At 48.2% G+C, this 17,823-nt stretch overlaps 1 protein-coding gene across 1 annotated transcript; it reads right to left on the reverse strand.

The window, feature by feature from the left end:
• Positions 1-10,274: 10,274 nt before the first annotated feature.
• Positions 10,275-15,371, reverse strand: FOXA1 (forkhead box A1). Its single transcript, XM_037501956.2, has 2 exons — positions 15,155-15,371; positions 10,275-12,852 (listed from the first exon to the last, which is right to left on the reverse strand). The coding sequence occupies exons 1-2, from the start codon at positions 15,224-15,226 to the stop codon at positions 11,521-11,523; spliced, it is 1,404 nt and encodes a 467-aa protein (XP_037357853.1). The 5' UTR covers positions 15,227-15,371; the 3' UTR covers positions 10,275-11,520.
• Between the last annotated feature and the right edge of the window lie 2,452 nt (positions 15,372-17,823).

A 17,823-nucleotide genomic window follows, 5' to 3' on the forward strand; every position in this document is an offset into this window, starting at 1 on the left:
ACCCCTCTGGTAAAATCCATTCTTAGGGGTCTTGAGTGTTGTTGAGGGGATCTTACCGTGTTCCACATGGTCTTATTTTTTCAGGTTAAACGCTGGCTACCATGCCACCCTTACTGAAAATAATGCTAAAATAAAAGGGCTCTGTTTTGCTCTGTTAAAGTTAATTTGCACTTATTAAATCTTGAGTTTTCCACAAGCGGTGTCATCTGGCAACAATTGTAGGTGAACGTGAGATTGTAAAATATGTATTTAATACAAATCCTATGGAAATAATGCAGTCTTACTTTAAGAAGGGTCTTTAAATATTAAAAAGTTTGGACTCGTTATACAAAGACTTAAATAAAAACACTGTTGCTTGCACAATGTGAATCAAGAATTGGGTAAGACTTGCCTGTCTCAGAACCCAACAGCCAGCCAACTTGGGAGAAGTTGATATCTTTGCAATCTTGTACTCGGTGGATTTAGATAGACTATAATATTATTGCTCAGCTACTTAATGTTACGCTTTGAGTCACCAGAGGCCTTACAACCTTTCATTTTGATTATGATTCCAATTTTCCCTTTCACCTATTCTATTTTATAAGATGAAATAGGTGAATGGAATGCAGTAGAGATCATTTCTTACTTGTTCTCCCTGCTTAACTCACAAGCTGTTCATACTGTGATTATACTTCCAAAGTGAATTGTCAGCTCCAGCAACCATTTCCTTTCTAATTGCTTGACTCAGTGGAGATGGGGTAACTAAAGAAATGGGCATAGTCTCCAGGGTTAATCCTGGGAACAGTATGCCCATCAGTCACTGGGCAGAAAAGTGGGTGAATTCTTCCGAACCTGAGCCTGAGGAGCTGTTTGGGATTCATGACACAACTTTGCAGCTCCAGCTTATACATCTCTATAATTGAAATTTTAAAGTTTGATTTCTCTTTAGAAGTTTTATAATGAACTTCCTTGGTATTTTTACTATATAGAACTCTAATTCCTGATAAGCCACATGTAAATCTATGGGCCAAAAGTAACAAATTCTCTCTAATATGATAAATAGTATTTCTTCGGAATGAACCAGTCTTCAGGTTGGCTTCTAGATTCTTATCATTTAAGAACTTACCACATTTCAAGAAGCTGAAGTCCTATGACTTCTTATCACAAGTCAAACTTAAAAGGTGAAGAGGCTGCATAGCATTTGGGTGACATCTCACAAATGAACCAAGTCTCCTGTTTCTAAAGCTGGTATCATTCAAAGGAATTATTCAGATTTAACTTTATTTTCCCTCTCACTATTAAGAACAGAAAATCAAATACTTATACATGTTAAAGATGTTTTCCCAGTTGGGACATTTTATTTGGATCAATCTTAGGTGGGCAATAAAGAAAGTAAATATGTGTAAATTGGCTGAAGTGTTAGAAGACAGGCATTTGGGTATCTGAAACAGGTTTTAGACCTAATAAAAATGGCTCCTCAAAAAGGAATAAGTAAAATGTAAGTCAACTTAACCTTCATATCAGAGAAAATATTTCATTAGCAAAATGTTTTAGATAGTGAGTATAGAGTTTCTCCATTATCTAGAAAAACTCAAGAAATAGCAGTAATTCAATTCTCGACATTTGAATCTATTCTATACCTGACTCTGGGAAACTCTGAAGGGAGTAATCTTGCAGATGAGTGGACTAAAAAACAAAATAGGCAGGTCTTTTCCATTACTGCCTTCTACTGCCAGTGACTCTCACTGTTGAAGTGTGCTTTGGGGTTTCTCTTTAAATATCATTGAACTCTCGTTTCTACTGAAATGCTTTATGTTTCCTTCCCTACTAATTTTGTTTCACGGCCAAAGAAATCCAGATGAAAATCATACTATCACTTGTTTAGTAATTCATCCATCTTATGGTGCCCTGCTCACTTGAAGTACATACTTTATATGTACCCTGGCACTAAACAAATTGTTTTACATCCTAATCTTCAGTACTATCCTGTAGCTTCTATTGTCTGGGATATATGTCAGAATTAAAGATTTTTGATGCTGTTTTTGATTGTTAGTCATTAGAATGGTTCTTACAACTTAATCCAGATTGTGGACTCTGAAATCCTCAAAAATTATAAAAAATAGTACCCTTATGGTTATACATACATATAACTTATTCTTGTCATATATGTTATAGTAAACTCTTACTCAAATTGTTAATCTATGAAAGCTAAATCACTGCCATCTTTACTTTGTATAAATGCTTTTCTCCCCACCCTGCATATCCCCCTCCATATTCCTAAACACATAGTAATGAATAGGCAAAGGAAGCACAGCAGGCCACCAGATGTGGAATCATGTGTCACAAATGAAGATAAAATTAAATCACCACATGATGTTGAAAAAGATATTTTAGAAAAAGTCCCCAAAGTAAGACCACACTTAAAATATACCAGTCCCCAAGATCCAATCCTATTCTGTAATAAGTTAATGAAAAGCTGGTATGAATCTAGAAGTCACTTATTCTTTGATAACTTGTAATAAGTATTTGAGTAGAATCTAAATAGAATATCCTAAAGAATAGAATTACCCATGGGCTTCTTTATTAGACACTTAATATCTGCAAGGTAAATTGTTTACATCCTTTTTCATGTAAGTCAAAAGCATAAAGACTCCACAAAAGTAAATATATGTTTTATTGTAAGTTATATTTAGGATGTTTTTCTATAAGACAAAAAGAAAGGGGAGAAGAAGGAAGAACTGAAGTCTTTTTTTTTTTCACTTAAGACAATGAATTTTTTTTTTTTTACTCCCCTTCCCCCAAGTGTCTAGGCCTAAAAACTGAAGGAAGTGGTCAGTTTCATGGGCTAAATTTGTAAAGGTTACTCCACTTAATGCTGTAGGAAATTAAATAACCAAATGCCTCTATCTCCTGATGAGAATAATGCCTAGCTGAAAATCTTAAATTTGAAAAGCTTTTCTTGGTTTATCCCAAATCAGCAGATCACTTAATTTATTGCTTTCACGCTTTGGGTAGTTCTTGTGGATGGGAAGACCTTCTGGCTGTCCCTCTAAATCAGCATATCTAATTACAATATAGACTATCCTAGGGTGTATGTGTGCCAGCTTTAATTTTCTGAAGAGAAAGGTGAAGAGTCCATTCCGTGAAGAGTGGAGTAGTCATAACAAATTGACCAGGAACTGCTGATCTTAATCCTTGATTACTAACATAGACCATTCCATAGTTGTCCTTTTTTGGTGTGGACAGTACTTTAAATTCTGTTTATTATCTATCTGAAACAAAACTACAGTACATACTTTTCTCAATAATAGCTGAGGGGGGATATGGGGTTGTGTAGGAAGTCCACCACTGATGAATAGACACCTAGATACAGGAAAGCCTTCTTTGATCATGTTCTTAGGGAATGTCCTCTCTCTCTCTCTCTCTCTCTCTCTCTCACACACACACACACACACACACACACACACACACACACACGCACGCACGCGGTCGAGGCACGTGACAATGCTCGTTTTTTTTTTTTAGGTATCTATGCTGTTCACCTCCTTACACTCAGGGGAACAGACGCAGGTGCTGAAGGTGTCTGAAAGGGCCAGGCGGGCAGTGGAATCCCGGCGGGGGCGCTCGCGTGGAGGTCGCCGTCCCGGGCAATGAGCGCGGGGTGGGCCGAGCAGCCCGCGGGGCCGGGCTTGGTGTCCGGGAGCCCTGCCCCAGTCCCCCAGGGCCGTTCCACGATCGGTGCCGATAGGTGCCCTGAAAGCGAGTGGGAAGACCCTGAGCAGAAGGCATCCGGGGTAGGGGCGATCTAAAGCCCTTTCCATTGGTGCTGGGCTGCGAGCAAAGTTGGCTCCGAGCGCGCTGGGCGGCGCGACGGTAATGGGGGGAGCCCCGAGCGCTCGACCCCAGGCGCAGGGCCGCATTTCTGGCCCGCGCGCCGAGGGCGCCGGGGACAGCGTGGCAGCTGGAGGCCAGGGGAGAAGAGAGTAAACACCCAGCCGGAGGGGCCGCCCTCGGGGCACGGCTGCAAAGGCAGAGCGAAAAAGAAATCGAACGGGAGGGGCGCCCCGCCCCCTCCCGCGCTGCCTGCGCGGGCGGCGCCACGGCTCCCCACGTCTCGCGGCGCGCCCGTGCCCCCGCGCCCAGGGGGCGCCACCGCCGGGCGGGCGGGCGAGACTGTGCCTCGGAGCGGGCCCCAGGAGCGCGCCTCGCCCGCCCGCCCGCCCGGCCGCCCCGCCCGGCCGGGCCCCTTGGGCGGCACGGAGCCCTGCTTTGCTCTTTTCGTTGGCCAAGCACAATTGTGTTATTGGAGATAATGAATTCAATCCCCATCAAAGGGCATTAGGCTCGCCCGGGCCTTGGAGTTGCTGATGCCTTTTTTTTTTTTTTTTTTTACCCAGGAATGAAAGGCTGCGCAGAAAAAAAAAATTCTCTGGGGGAGTCTTTCCCCTGATCGCCGCTTTTGAAGTGAAGGGGCCCGGGCATTGTTGTTCACCTCGCGGCCCATACGGCTGAAGAAAGCCCGGGCTTTTGAAGGGCTGAGAACCGCCTCGGCATTGAGCACCACGTCGGGCCGCGCGGCCTGCGGGCAGCATATGTCCCCGGGCGCCGGGGCCCGTCTGGCGGATGGGGCTGCGGGCTTGACGAGGAGGGAGGCTGGGACCCGAAACTAGGCCCGCACCAAGCCGCAGGGTTCCCGGGGGGCTCCAGCCCCGAGGTGGCGGTTCCTCGCCCCCACTTGGCGGCACAGCGCAAGACTTGCACAAGGGTCAGTTAGTTGAGACCTCCTGGGAGACCGGGCGGCCTTTTGGGGGTGCGGGTGGGGAAGGCAGGGCTCTCGCTGAGCGCGGCAGCCCGAGGTGGTTGGAAGGAGTCTTGTTTCTAACCTTGGGGACCCAGATCTAAGGCGGCGGCCGCCTTAGCTGGACTTCAGCGCGCCCGCGAAGGTGCACCCCTCAGGCAGGGCATCCGCACGACGTGCAGTCAGGGCTTCCCACGTGTGACTCCAGGACCGCGCCGAGCAGCCCGGCTCCGGGCAGGGGCGGGGGAAAGGGGTGGAGGAGCTGGAAGGCGGACTCGGCGGCTGGCGCGCCACCCGCTCCTCCAGCCCGGCGGCGTTTGCAGCGTCCCGGCGTCCGGCCGCGCCGTTCCGAGCCCAGGACCACACATGAGCATCAGACCGCCGGTTCTGAGGACTTGTTGCAGCGTTTAAATGTGCTTTCAGCGCCGTCTACCTGCACTTTCCCCACCCCCACCTCTGCCCGCCTCTGATCTCTTTGGCTCAAGGTCAGCAACTGGAGCAGTTCGAATCCTTTCCCTCCCTTCCCGTCTCTAACCCCCTCCTTCCCTCCTCGAAGGATCCGGGTTATCCGCCCCATTAATATATTAGCCAGGCATAACACAAAGGAAGCGCGTGTCAGCAGAAGGCAGTGTGACTCCTGGGAGAGGCGAGGAAAGCTGGACGGTGCCCTGAGCTGCAGCACGTCTCGTCGCAGTTTGAGCTTGTGAAACCGCCTCCACCTAGGAAAGCTGTGGGGAAGGCGGCGGGCGTGGAGCAGCTTCGGGCTGAGCAGTTGTTGCGTTAGGCCTTTGCAGCCGCGCTGTGGAGTGAAGTACAAGGCTCCGAGGTGGAACTCAGAGAGCGGGAGAACGTCCCCAAAAGTCCCCATTTCACCTGATTCCTCAAAGAAAATCAGTTCTCCAGGAATGCACCATTACACCGGCGCCTGCCTCCTCCCTTGTGCAACATGGGAACTTAGAATTAAAATGTTGCATACACACAAAACAAACCACAGCTGAGTCCCTTATAGTCTTTTCATTTAAGTTGCTTGCGTTTTAAAATAACTCCTTTGGGCGGGGTGTGTGTGTGAGAGAGAGACAGACAGACAGACAGACTATCTGACGCAGGGCATGATTAGACAAGCAAAGGAGTAACTCAATTTTCATGGGAGAGAAGGGGAAGAAAGTTAGCGTTCCAGTTGAGTGCATTGTTCCCTATTTCAGGCAATACTTTAGGGGGTATTTCCAGGTTGTTTTTCTGGGTTTCAGCGATTAAGGGGCCGGGGGAATAAGCCCCTGATGTGTAATCTCAAAGAGTTGAGAAGGAGAAAGTAAACCCAAGGCAAACTCACAGAACTCTGAGTCAAACCTGCAAGCAGCACTGGCGGGGTTCTGAAGTTGATCTGAAGTGATTTGATCAGCACCCCACCCAGATTCTAAAGCCTTCCAGCGCATGTTCTTCCTGGATTCTGAAGAATATTCTGCACTCTTAAGTGACTAGAACAGAGAACCCAAAATATCATGAAGTGGCCTGCAGCTGGAGGGATGCCCCCCTCCCCACTGTGCCAGCTGCAGGGGGGAGCGCCTTCTCACCTGGAGTTTTGTTCTTACAACTGTGTAGTCACCGTGAACATAATGAGGAAGTTAGACAGAAAAAGAAAAAAAGAAAGGTAGCAAGGGAGGATTTCCCCCTTGTCAGTTTTTTAAAGAAAATGTTTATAGCAGGAAAATGCATGCATTGTATAAGTTAACATTGAACTGCACCAGTACTTTCCAGCCCCATATTGATTGCTAGAATGATGACTAGAGGAAAAGAAAAAAAAAAAAAAAAAAAGGTAAAGGCTGCATTCTGAGATGTCCAAAGTTCAAAGCACTGAGCCAGACTGAGAGCTAAAAAGAGAAACACCAATGGAACCATATGGCCTCCAAGTTAACTATTTGAAAGAAAATAAAACAGAATATTAAAAATATCTTATTAAATGTTACTTGAAAATATACCAAATAAGATGAATCAATAGAAAACAAACCTTGCATAAATGGCTACTTTAAAAACAAAGCTTCTACATCCCCAAATGGATTGTATTTCTATCTAGAAAGGTAAAAATCTTCCTGTTGTTTTATTACATTCATACTTTCATGAGTTTCTATTGATGATAATTATTTGGTTTGGAAAAAATTATTTCTAAATTAACATTATTTAATTAGTCTATTGTGGCTTGTAAGTAATCACTCTTTTGCACATAATTTATCTTAAAGTAATCAGGCATTATCTTCACTCTGCTTTGCAAAACATGTTTTACTACAATTCAAATATGTAATTAAAATTTAAATTTTGAAAGTAAAACTTTTACAAATTTATTAAATAGCTATTGAATAACTTAAGTAATTTTCTCTTTTCAACGAGTTGTTCCTCTTGACATATTGAAGTATCACATTAAATACATTATAGCTAAATGTTCTCCAATATTACTGCTAGATCAACAGAAAACCAATTGATCTTGAGGAAAGGTTAATTAATTTGGGCTACAGGTCTTCTACTTTGGTCCGCATTCAAAGGAATCTGTATTGATCACAGAAGTTTTTTGCAAAGAAATTTAATAAGCATTTTTTGAGTAATTGTGATCAGTGTTTTAAAGTGCCCAAACAAGGAGTTTAAAAAACTAATCACCCTAGGAATTTTTTTTCTTCTATGGTTTATTCAAATGTAGTAGACCCTTAAGAAAAATGTTTTTTATACTTCAATGAAATCAGCTGGGTAGCTAGCCTTCAGAAAACGAAAACAGAAGTTAAGAACTTTAATAGGATTTTGTTTGTTTAATCCCTCCTCCCAAATAATTCTCCCCAGTTTATTCTCTTATGAGGGGATCACGAAGGGACAATGTTAAGTTTTATCTTTGATGTAAACATCGTGTCAGCCATCGTGTTGAAAACAGACTCAGCCGCCTTCTACTTGGGAACACTTGTAAATTGTTCAGTTTTGCAGTTTCTGCCAAGCAAAACCGGTGATCTTTCTTTTCTTCTTCCCTATGTCTTTTTATCAATCAAAGAAATATTTCGGGCCAGGAATAAGATGAAAAAAATATTTCAAGTTCTCCTCCCCAGCACTATACTTATTCCCCAAACATTTCTCTTTCTTCCTAAAAGTGTTTGCTCGGTGGCATTGTCAGTGGATCTGAGGGCCTCCGGAGCTTTGCTCTTGGGTCTATAGGAAGATTCTCCTTCTCACTCCCTCCTTCTCCTCCGGAGACCCCTCCCCCAAGTCCAGCGAAATTCCTAAATAAAGCGAGCCGGTGGCCAGCGGCTGGACGGTCGGCATCTCCCTTCCGGCCCTGGTCTGCAGGAGCATCCGAGGCGAAGTAGCAGAGAAACTTGTCTCCAAATGGGGGTGGGGGAGAGTAGGAGGGGGTCGCGGGAAGGCGGCGCGCTCGAGGAAAGTCCCAGCACTCCCTCCGAACCACAGATGTTTTCCTCCTGGCCCTGGGGCGCGGCGCCCCAGCCCTGGGCGATCCGGCGTTTGTGTGTCGGGGTTTCCGAGGAAGGGATTACGCAGCGGGAGCAGCCGCGGCAACGCGGGCGTTGGGGCCGCAGGAGCGGTAACGAGGCGCCTGGCCTTCTTTGTTGACTTTTAGGTCTCGGGCTCAACAGAAGATTTATTCGCTAGGAAGGGAAAATGCCCAAACAATGAAGAACTAACTGCACTTGTCACCTCGAGATGCTTGCGGTCCTGCTCTGCCCCTCTTCCCTGGCAACCGGCTGCCCTGGCCCCCAACCCGCGCGCGTCCTGACGCGCAGGGCGCACCTCGCCTCGCCCAGGGAAGGCCCACCTTCGGGGGAGCAGCCCGCGAGGCGAGACCTGCTCCTTGCGACCCCACCATTCCAGCCTCCCAAGAAGGTCTCCAAAGTGGCCTCAGCATTATTAAGTCCGCCGCGCCTCGCCCCCCGCGAGCCCAGGAAAGTCCCTGCCAAGTGACATAGAGCAAAGGTCGACTCGAGCCTGGCGGGTGAAAGCCAGACGTCGCTATGGCTAATATGTTTTAAAACGAGAGGGGTGTGGGGAAGTGGACACCAGCGGAAGGGCAGCAGGACAATTAAACGATTTAGAGGCAGTGGGTACGATTCGAGGCCCAACAAGCTCACGCCTTTGTGTTACATTTGGGATTTGAATTTGCCAAACTTTACTCACCCGCTGTAAAAATATAGTTACATGAATAACTCCTGGAACTGAAAGCTTTTCCCCCTCTCTCTGGGTTTTTAACGTCCTTCTGAGGACTCCAAATTAGGTTTGAAATTGCTGGAACCAGTATTTTCCCTCTGCTTTCATTAGCTGAAGGGGGGTGTGGGGGGGGCTTCTGGATTTTTCTCAAGTGCTACAAGGCATCCTTCCCTTGGGGAGGCAATTACCCGATAATTAAGGGACTCACACAGCTCTTTTTATCTTGTCTGTGGTGTGGAGTGGGGCGATCAAAGTAAAAGCTGTCCAAGTTCAAGCCCCGCGAAGATGGAGTTCATACACAAGGGCTCAGGCAGGCCAGCCTCTGCTCGGGCTGGTGGTGGTATTGTTGATGTCAATCTGAACGAGACTTACAAAGAAATAGGTGGACTGGAAAGTGAGCCTACTATCAAAGGAGATTAATGATTTTGTGATCTCCAGCAACTGCAGGGGTGTGAAGTTGCATTTAAAAACAAACTTCTTCGAAGACAAACAAAATCATCAGCTTTAACTTCTGGGAAAGATATTTTTAGAAACGATGTTTTAAAACATAGCTCCACAAATTTCAAAATAGCAGATACCCTGAAATTTTCCCGGTGGCACAAAGCTTCTGCAGGAGTGAATTAATTCGCTTTTCTCTGGACCCCTCCAAAGCTACCGCGATGTTAAAGTTTTGTTTCTCTTTTAATGAAAAGAGTGGTCAGGATTCTCGGTTGTAGACAACTTAATTTTATCAGCCACATCTGATATTTTCTCACGTGAATACTACTCAGCCAAGCGAAAATTATACATTGGGGAAGGGGGAAAGGGAGTGAAATTAATAATATTTGATTTCACTGTGGAAAGGCTTAAAAGAAACACAGAAGGCTTAAGCCCATGTCAAAAACTGAAGTAAACATTTCAAGAAATAAAGAATCTTTAAAATCTCAATTCTTGTCATTGTGAATCAATTTATCTACCTACTACCTACTTTTATTGAATTTCATTAACTACTTTTTACTTGCTACATGTTCATAGAATAAACTTAACAAAACAATTTTGTTTAGATGATAGTCCTTTTTTCCATTTATATTTAGTGCCAGACTTTAAAATGTATCATTTTTAGATTATCTATTTGGGCTATAATTAACGAAAATAACAAATTCTTTTTTGTTAACATTTGATTTATTTAAAGTCCTTAACTGCAAATGATCAAGAACATATTCCACGGCTTAAAATTTATCATTTTTGTTACTTAAATCAAAATATTTTAATTACAATCACATTGATAAAATTAACATCTTAATTTGTAATTTTAACCATCATTTAAAGCAATTTCAGCTGTAAAGGAAAAAAAAAAGGATAAACCATGCAATAAATTAACATTGAGAAAGCAAAGAGGAATAATAATGAAACCCGTCTGGCTATACTAACACCATGTCCAACTGTGAAAAGTGCATTAACACTGAATGAAACAAGCACACGATGGCAATAATTAAAATGGTCACAATCAATTGGATTTTGGAATCTTGGACCCAAATTTGAAATGCGCCTCCCTGTAACTTCTCACTCCTCCAACATTGTAATGTTCCCTTTTTTTTTCTTGAAAAAACATTTCTTCAAATGTTATAGATACATAGAAGCTAATTTTATACATGTTATGTGACCTCTGAATGACATGACCATGGCCCTCTGCAAAGCAAGGAGCAGAGTTATTGAGGAGGGTAGTTCTTCAGGAATGGACTCCTGGAGCTCTGTGTGGGTGGAGAGAACAAAGTGGGGGTGTCTTTGTAACTTCTTGGTCAGGCAACTCTTGAAAATACAGCATATATCACCTAGCTATCACTTGTATACGTTATGAAAATACAAGGAGGATGTCTACAATTCTGAGCATGTCATAAACAAGAAGTTCGTACATAGTGTATATGCATATCATTTTAAGACAGCTGCTATCTGAACGTATCTGAAATGAAAGCTGAAAAACAAATGGCTCTGATGTTTATAATTTGCTTCTGTTTTGCTGCATAAGAGCAGTATTGTCCTTAAATACTTTCGAATGTCTACTTGCTTCTTCACCCTTTGAGTTCTTAAGGTTAAGAGTATTGCCATAGACCTGTAAACTCGTGGGAGGAGGGTCGGGGGAGGGGAGGGGGGTGAGCACAAACATTTTACAAGCTTGACCATCTCTCTCCTTTTTTTTTTTTTAAATAAACCCTGTGTGGACAAAATGTGTCTGGAGAGGAAAGAGAGAAGAAAGGGCTAGGGACAAGAAACTAGGATTTTATATATACACTTGTGAATCATTAAACTTTGCAGAAAAAAAAAATTTGTTGGTTTGGGATTGGTTTTCTTTGTAATAATATACACGAGGCTTTTGAGTACAATAACAAAGTAACAGTCTTTTGCACTGGGGGAAAGATTGTGCACCAAAAAAAAAAAAAAGTAAATAAAAATAGCTGGGATTTTATTATGCTGTTGTTGGCTTGGTATGTGTGGTTTTGTTTGCTGTTGATTTTTTTTTTTCTCTCTCTTGCTACCAACAAGGCCATGCCAGACAAACCCCCAGTCCCGTGGAGCTAGGAAGTGTTTAGGACGGGTCTGGAATACACACCTTGGTAGTAGGCCGGCTCCAGGGCGGAGGGCTCGATGGGGCTCCTGGTGGCCACCGAGGCGCTGCCAAGCGGCAGGCTGGCGGGCAACGCGGCGCCATAGGGCGAGTACTGTAGCGCCTGCTCGTATGCCTTGAAGTCCAGCTTGTGCTGCTGCTCCGAGGAGGACATGAGGTTGTTGATGGAGAAGGGATGGTTGAAGGAGTAGTGGGGGTCCCCTTTCAGGTGCAGCTGGGACTCGTGGGGTGCCAGGCCGTGCGCCGGATGGGAGGGGGGCACAGATACCAGCGTCCCAGGCCCGGAGCTGATCGGGGGCGCAGCCGAGGAGGCCGGAGTCTTCAGCTCCGAGGCGCCCCCTGTCGCCGTCGCCCCGCTGTGGTCCAGAGTCTGGGGGCTGGCCGCGGGCCCGGGGGCCGGCGCGCCCTCTAGCTGGCCGGCCTTACCGTGCACACCCCGATGAAGGGGCGAGTCGGCACCCGGGTTGGCGCTCGAGGGGTCTTTGCGGCTCTCAGGGCCACCTTTGGCGCCCCCGGCCCCGCCCCCACCGCCGGCCCCCGGCTGCTTCTCGCACTTGAAGCGCTTCTGGCGGCGCAAGTAACAGCCATTCTCGAACATGTTGCCGGAGTCCGGGTGCAGCGTCCAGTAGGAGCCCTTGCCGGGCTTGTCCGGGGAGCGCGCCACCTTGACGAAGCAGTCATTGAAGGAGAGCGAGTGGCGGATGGAGTTCTGCCAGCGCTGCTGGTTCTGCCGGTAATAGGGGAAGAGATCCATGATCCACTGGTAGATCTCGCTCAGGGTCAGCATCTTGCTGGGCGCCTGCTGGATGGCCATGGTGATGAGGGAGATGTACGAGTAGGGCGGCTTGGCATGTGGGTAACTGCGCTTGAAAGTCTTGGCGTCCGCGCCGCCACCTGCCCGGCTGCGGCCCAGGTTGGACGGCGCGTACGCCATGGGGCTCATGCACGGGTTCATGGCGGCCGCATAGGGACCCAGGCCGTTCATGGAGGCCGCCGGCTGCGCGCCCATGGCGCCCATGCCGCTCGGGCTCAGCGTCGTCCCCATGGCCGTCACGCCGGCCGCCGTCATGCTGTTCATGGCGCCCGCCGAGCCGCCCGGCATGCCCGCCACGGCGCCGGGGCTCAGGCCTGCACCCAGGCCCGGGTTCGCGTAGGACATGTTAAACGAAGCCGGGGTCATGTTGCCACTCGTGGTCATGGTGTTCATGGTCATGTAGGTGTTCATGGAGTTCATGGAGCCCAGGCCCGAGTTCATGTTGCTGACCGGGACGGAGGAGTAGGCCTGGAGCGGAGACAGCGAGTGGAGAGGCCCCGAAGGGCGGGGTTAGTGGGGGGCTCCCCAGGCCTACCCACCCCGGCCAGCGGAAAGCATTTCTACAAAGCCGCAGACCCCCCACCCAGGGCAAACCCTCAGGCGCCCTCCTCAGAACAAGCAGAGATGTTTTGCACCGCAGGGGAAAAGTCCCAGCGCGGCAGGCATGAAAGACAAACGCTCACAGAAAATATGTCCCCAGGAAGATGTGTAATCGCTTTACACGCCAGGCTCAGGGGTCGCCTTCTCGGGGACCCCTCCATCGCCTCCTCTGTCCACGCCAGGTGGTATCCCAGTCTCCACCCCAGACCGGCCTCCGCAAAGCGCATTTTTGAGCAAATCGTGTTTTAAACTCTGAAATCAAAATTAATTTCGGACCCTCTGCTGATTCACTCCACCTTAAAGGTGCGGTGGGTTTGGAGGCACATTCTTCCCGTGCCCCCCTGCCCCCCCCCCCCCCGCAAGAGGGCACCAGCTCTGCATCCATCTTGCCTATGTCTACCAGGCCCAGCGGACCAAGTAACTGCCTCGTTTTGTGCAGGGAGGCTGTTAATTAAACTCTCCGTGATGGAGCAGATCATGGCCATATGATCGTTTTTCAGCAACTGGCTTTACTGTCTTAGCACTATTCGTCAAATGGCGACTTTCGGTTGGTTTAGAGGTGTTTCCTACCTACTTGTAGCAAATGCACTATTAGAAGGGTAAAAGCCAGAAGTTAGGCTAAGTTTTGGGAAAAAATTAAAAATGGATCTACACCAGGAGCAGGGCAGGGAGAGGTGCCTAGTAATATCAATGCACTACATGCATTTGATAGGACCTTACACTTACACCTGTTTAAATCAAATCACTCAAAAACTGGCAGTAATTTCATGACCGATGTCTAGCCCCCGTGTTCGAAAATTTTAATGATATAATTTGTAGAAATAATCATCTATATTTTCCACACACTGACAAGTTACCGCTGATCATTCAAAATCTGACTTTTGACGCTGTAGGAATAGTTTGAATTACAGTCAAACCACAAAATCAAAGTCTATTTATTTTCTCTTAAGTCTACTTCCTAATGCTCTAACATGTAAGAAAATTCTTTCCATAGGGGACTTAAGTGACTGATGGGTCTAGAGCACTGCATGTATATTAAGTCTCAGGACGAATGTTTAAATCGTCCCTACAAGAAAATTTGTATCACCAGTTTGGTCATACATTAGACATTTTAAGAAAAACTGAGTCCAGAAAAATAAAAACTACTTCTGATAATTTAAAATTGATGCCCTTAAATTCATTCTCATCAGTAAATAGGACTTCTTGGAAACCATAAAAAGATGAAGAAACAAATTTAAGTAATCACACTCTGCTATGGTATGCAAATAAACTCAAAGTAAGTTTAGGAATGTATAAATACACAAATTTAAATACACCAATTACCATGGAATATTTCCTATATTTTTCTATCTATGTCTTAAGGTATTTTTTACTTTTTTTCCCCCCTTTCGCCAAGATTACCCAAGGCAGTTTCAAAAAGCTTTTTCAACAATGATAAACTTTTTGGGGGGGTAATCGCCAGCCGTTTCCAGAGAAGTACTTTCGGTAGATGGTGGTCCTGCCTTTACCTGGTTTTTCTCGCAATCCCTTTGTGCACATTGTAAAATAAACCACATGAATGTGCCACCAAGGGGACAATGAAGAGAAACAGGTTCTCCGCCCTGAGTGCGGCAGGAAAAGTCAGCTCCCACTAGCGCCACCTAGCGGCTCTAGACACGAATGCGCACACTTGTCCCCAAACAGGGCTTGAGAAGTTTTCTAAAATTTCGGAATCGTTTCATGATAAACACACTCAACTTAGCAGCAGCACCTTTATATCAGAAAACACCCGCGAATCCAACCGCCGGAGGAAAAGGCCACCCTGAGAGCGAGCTCTGACTTGCGAAGAGTTTCCTCCAACTCGTGCTGGCGCCTGCCCGCCAACCCAGGCACCCGGGGCCGGCCTCCAGCTCCGGCTCTCCGGAGGGAAAAAAGAAAAGTGCTTCCCGGTGCAGGCGCTTGCAAAGCCTCGACTTTTCTAAGGCCTCCAAACGGCGCCGCGGGCCGGGACGCAGCCACCTCGGCGCGCAGCAGACCGGCTCGGAGCTGGGGTTCCTGCGGGTGGCGGGCGGCGCTGGCACCGGGGAGGCGCCCCCCGCGCGCCCGCAGCGCGCTCCGCTCGGCGCCCGCCTAGTCCAGCCTCCCCGCCGGCGCTGCCTCCCGAGGCGTCCCGCCGATGCCCGCCTCTCACCTCCTGCGTGTCCGCGTAGTAGCTGTTCCAGTCGTTGCTCTCATGCCCTTCCATCTTCACAGCCCCTAACATCCTGGAGCCACGCTGCCCTGTGCAACCATGCAGCCCTGTGCGCAGCGACGGGCGGCCGCGGGGCGGGGGGCAGGGGGCGGGGAGCCGGGAGCCGAGCAGTTGCAGCCACCGAGCGGCCGCGCCGGCCCTAACGCCACCCTAGCGAGGAGGAAGCCGGGCGCTGCGGGGCGCGGCGAGGGCGGCGCGGCGGGCGGGGGCAGGCGGCGGCCGCGGAGCGCGGCGCCCGGGAGCGCCTCCGCGGGAAGTGAGCGGGCGGCCTCTGCGAGACGAGTGCAGTTGAGCTGATGTGGATCTTACGTCGCTCGAGTGCCCACCTCCTCGTCCTCTCCCCATTTGTCCGCCGCACAAAGACGCTCGCACCTACAAAGCCCGAGGTGCACCTGCGAGGCGGCCGCCCGCCAGTCCAGCTGCCGCGCCTCCCGCTCCGCCGCGCCGCCGCCGCGCGCGCCCCTCCCGCCGCGCCCCCTCCCCCAAACCCGACCCTCACTTTGTTTGCAAAGCAGCGTAATTGGTTTAAACTGGAAGGCTGGGGGAGAGGGGAATCGGTGGGGGTGTAACCCCCTTTGGAAGAGGAAAAAAGGAAAATAGGCGGGGCCGGGCGGGCTGGTGTGCGTTCAGGATGGGAACACCGCAGCCAGAGAAGGGCTGGGGACGCGGGCGTCGGAGCCTGGGACCCGGGGGGCAGTGTCGGTAAATGACCCCGGCGGCCCTAACCGGGGGGGGGGGAAGGGGGCGGGGGGGAAACCACCGCCCTCCGGACGCTAGAGCTTCTGCCGGGTCCCTTGTCCCAATCGTTTCTCTTCCACCCTCCACCCTTCTGAAGCCTGACCTAAAGTTCAACCCAGGGAGCCTGGAGAATACATACTCCCCCCGCCCCCCACCTCCACCTCCCCAGGATTTCAGGCTTGAAAAAGGAAAACAGCCCACTTTTGCCCAGTCACTAGAAACTCGGCCGTCTGAGTCAGCCGAGGCGAGTGACGTTAGGCCGAGCTGGGCTCCTGGCTAGCAGAGTGGAGACGCTGCCACGAAACCAGTACCTGCGGCTAAAAGCAGGTGAGTCACAGCACCGTTTTATATCTTTATGACATAACATTTTTATTCCGCCTCGGTCCGCTCTACTCCTCTTGTCATCTGTTGGGATCAAAAAGAGGAAGAAACCGAGCACAGATGTCTGTGTGATAGGGCAGGCGGACCTCGTCGGGCCGTCCTCTCTCTGCCCGGCTCCTCCTCCCGCCCCCCTTCCGCAGCCTCCGGGAATGAGCTGGAGGCGACCGTCTGGTTTCTGATAGGAAAAGGTCAGGGGGAGGGGACATCTCCCTAAAAAACGCGCGTTACTTGGAGAGACTGGGCACCGGCGCGGGAATGCATCTGCTTGGCTAGAGTGGTGCCAGGCCGAAGGGAGCGGAGGTTGGCGGTGTTGCCTTGTGCCATCTCGGATCTGGAAGGCCGGGTTAGGACCCCTGGCGCCCCCTGGTTTGCATATCGGTCCTGGACCTCGGTGGGAAGAGCTCCCCCCCAAGCAAAGCCTCTAGGCTTCTATGTGGCACTGGGTGGTGGATTGTCCACAAGTTCTGGGGAGAAGGACCGACTGGGTGGTGTGCACTGAGTTGTTGGTAGATTGCGCGACGGTGCCTGTGCGTTTTTTAGTGAGTATGTGTATGTATGTGTGTGGCCATGTGTGTTGTCCCCTCTGTAAAACCACTAGGTTTCCTTAAGTAGCAATGACACAAAATCCTTCCAAAATGACTAAGAATCCGCGAAAAACACTTTTGTTTGGCGAAGTTGTTTTTAGTATTATTAATCTCATTTTAAGAAATGTGTTTTAACTTGTCTTCCAAACAGATACCTTTCCCCCTTGTACTTTGTTCCTTTAAATCTTTCTTCCTTGAAATCTGGCAACAGAATCACGTTAAATCTTTGAACTAAACAAATCTCTTAAGTCAGCAGGGGAGCACGAGAGGGTGAAGATGTGCAGTTAAGGAAATAAAAAAAAAGATAAAAGCATTGGATTACAATTCCTATTTTAACAAAAAAAAAGGGGGGGGGACTTTGCACTGTAAGGAAAGACATGAGAGTGAAATTAAATCCACCTGGAACTAAACGGAGGCAGCACCCCCACCCCCAACTTCAGCCTAGTCAGTCCCATCAGTTTGTGTAAATGTATCTGCAAAAGTGTGGGTCTGCACATATTTCTCAGTGCGACAGAGTCAGATACTAATTCTGTTGTGCAAAGTTCCCATCAGCACCAGGACCTTAATTCCGTTTGTAAAGTACACGGATGCTTAGCTTCCTGGGCCTGGTGGGGGGAGGGGAGGGGACTTTCATTGCTAATGAGCTTCCTCGTTCCCTCCCACGGTGAACATACAACACCCTCTTGGCTTTACTGCAACGTCGGAGCATGACTAGGGTGTTTTCTCTGGGCCGTAACAACTTAGCTTTTAGGGTGCACAAAAGTAGGTGTTTTAAGGGGGCAAAAAAAGTCACCTTAAAGGGGAGTCAATTAAAAATGAAAATATTCTTCCTTTTTTAGGCCACTTCCCAAATCTACTAGGTCTCATTTTTTTTTTTTAAGTTAACTTAAGGATTAAAAAGTCCAC

Source organism: Talpa occidentalis, unplaced genomic scaffold, assembly GCF_014898055.3.
Source record: "Talpa occidentalis isolate TD23 unplaced genomic scaffold, MPIMG_talOcc4v2.1 talOcc4.11, whole genome shotgun sequence".
In the NCBI taxonomy this organism is placed as follows: Eukaryota; Metazoa; Chordata; class Mammalia; order Eulipotyphla; family Talpidae; genus Talpa; species Talpa occidentalis.

What these genes read in the sequence shown, in the direction of transcription:
- FOXA1 (XM_037501956.2), bottom strand. Translation starts at nt 15,226, where the DNA reads ATGTTAGGGGCTGTGAAGATGGAAGGGCATGAGAGCAACGACTGGAAC. An exon ending in ACTACGCGGACACGCAGGAG is followed by an intron (nt 12,853 to 15,154) that starts GTGAGAGGCGGG and finishes TCTCCGCTCCAG; the next exon opens with GCCTACTCCTCCGTCCCGGT.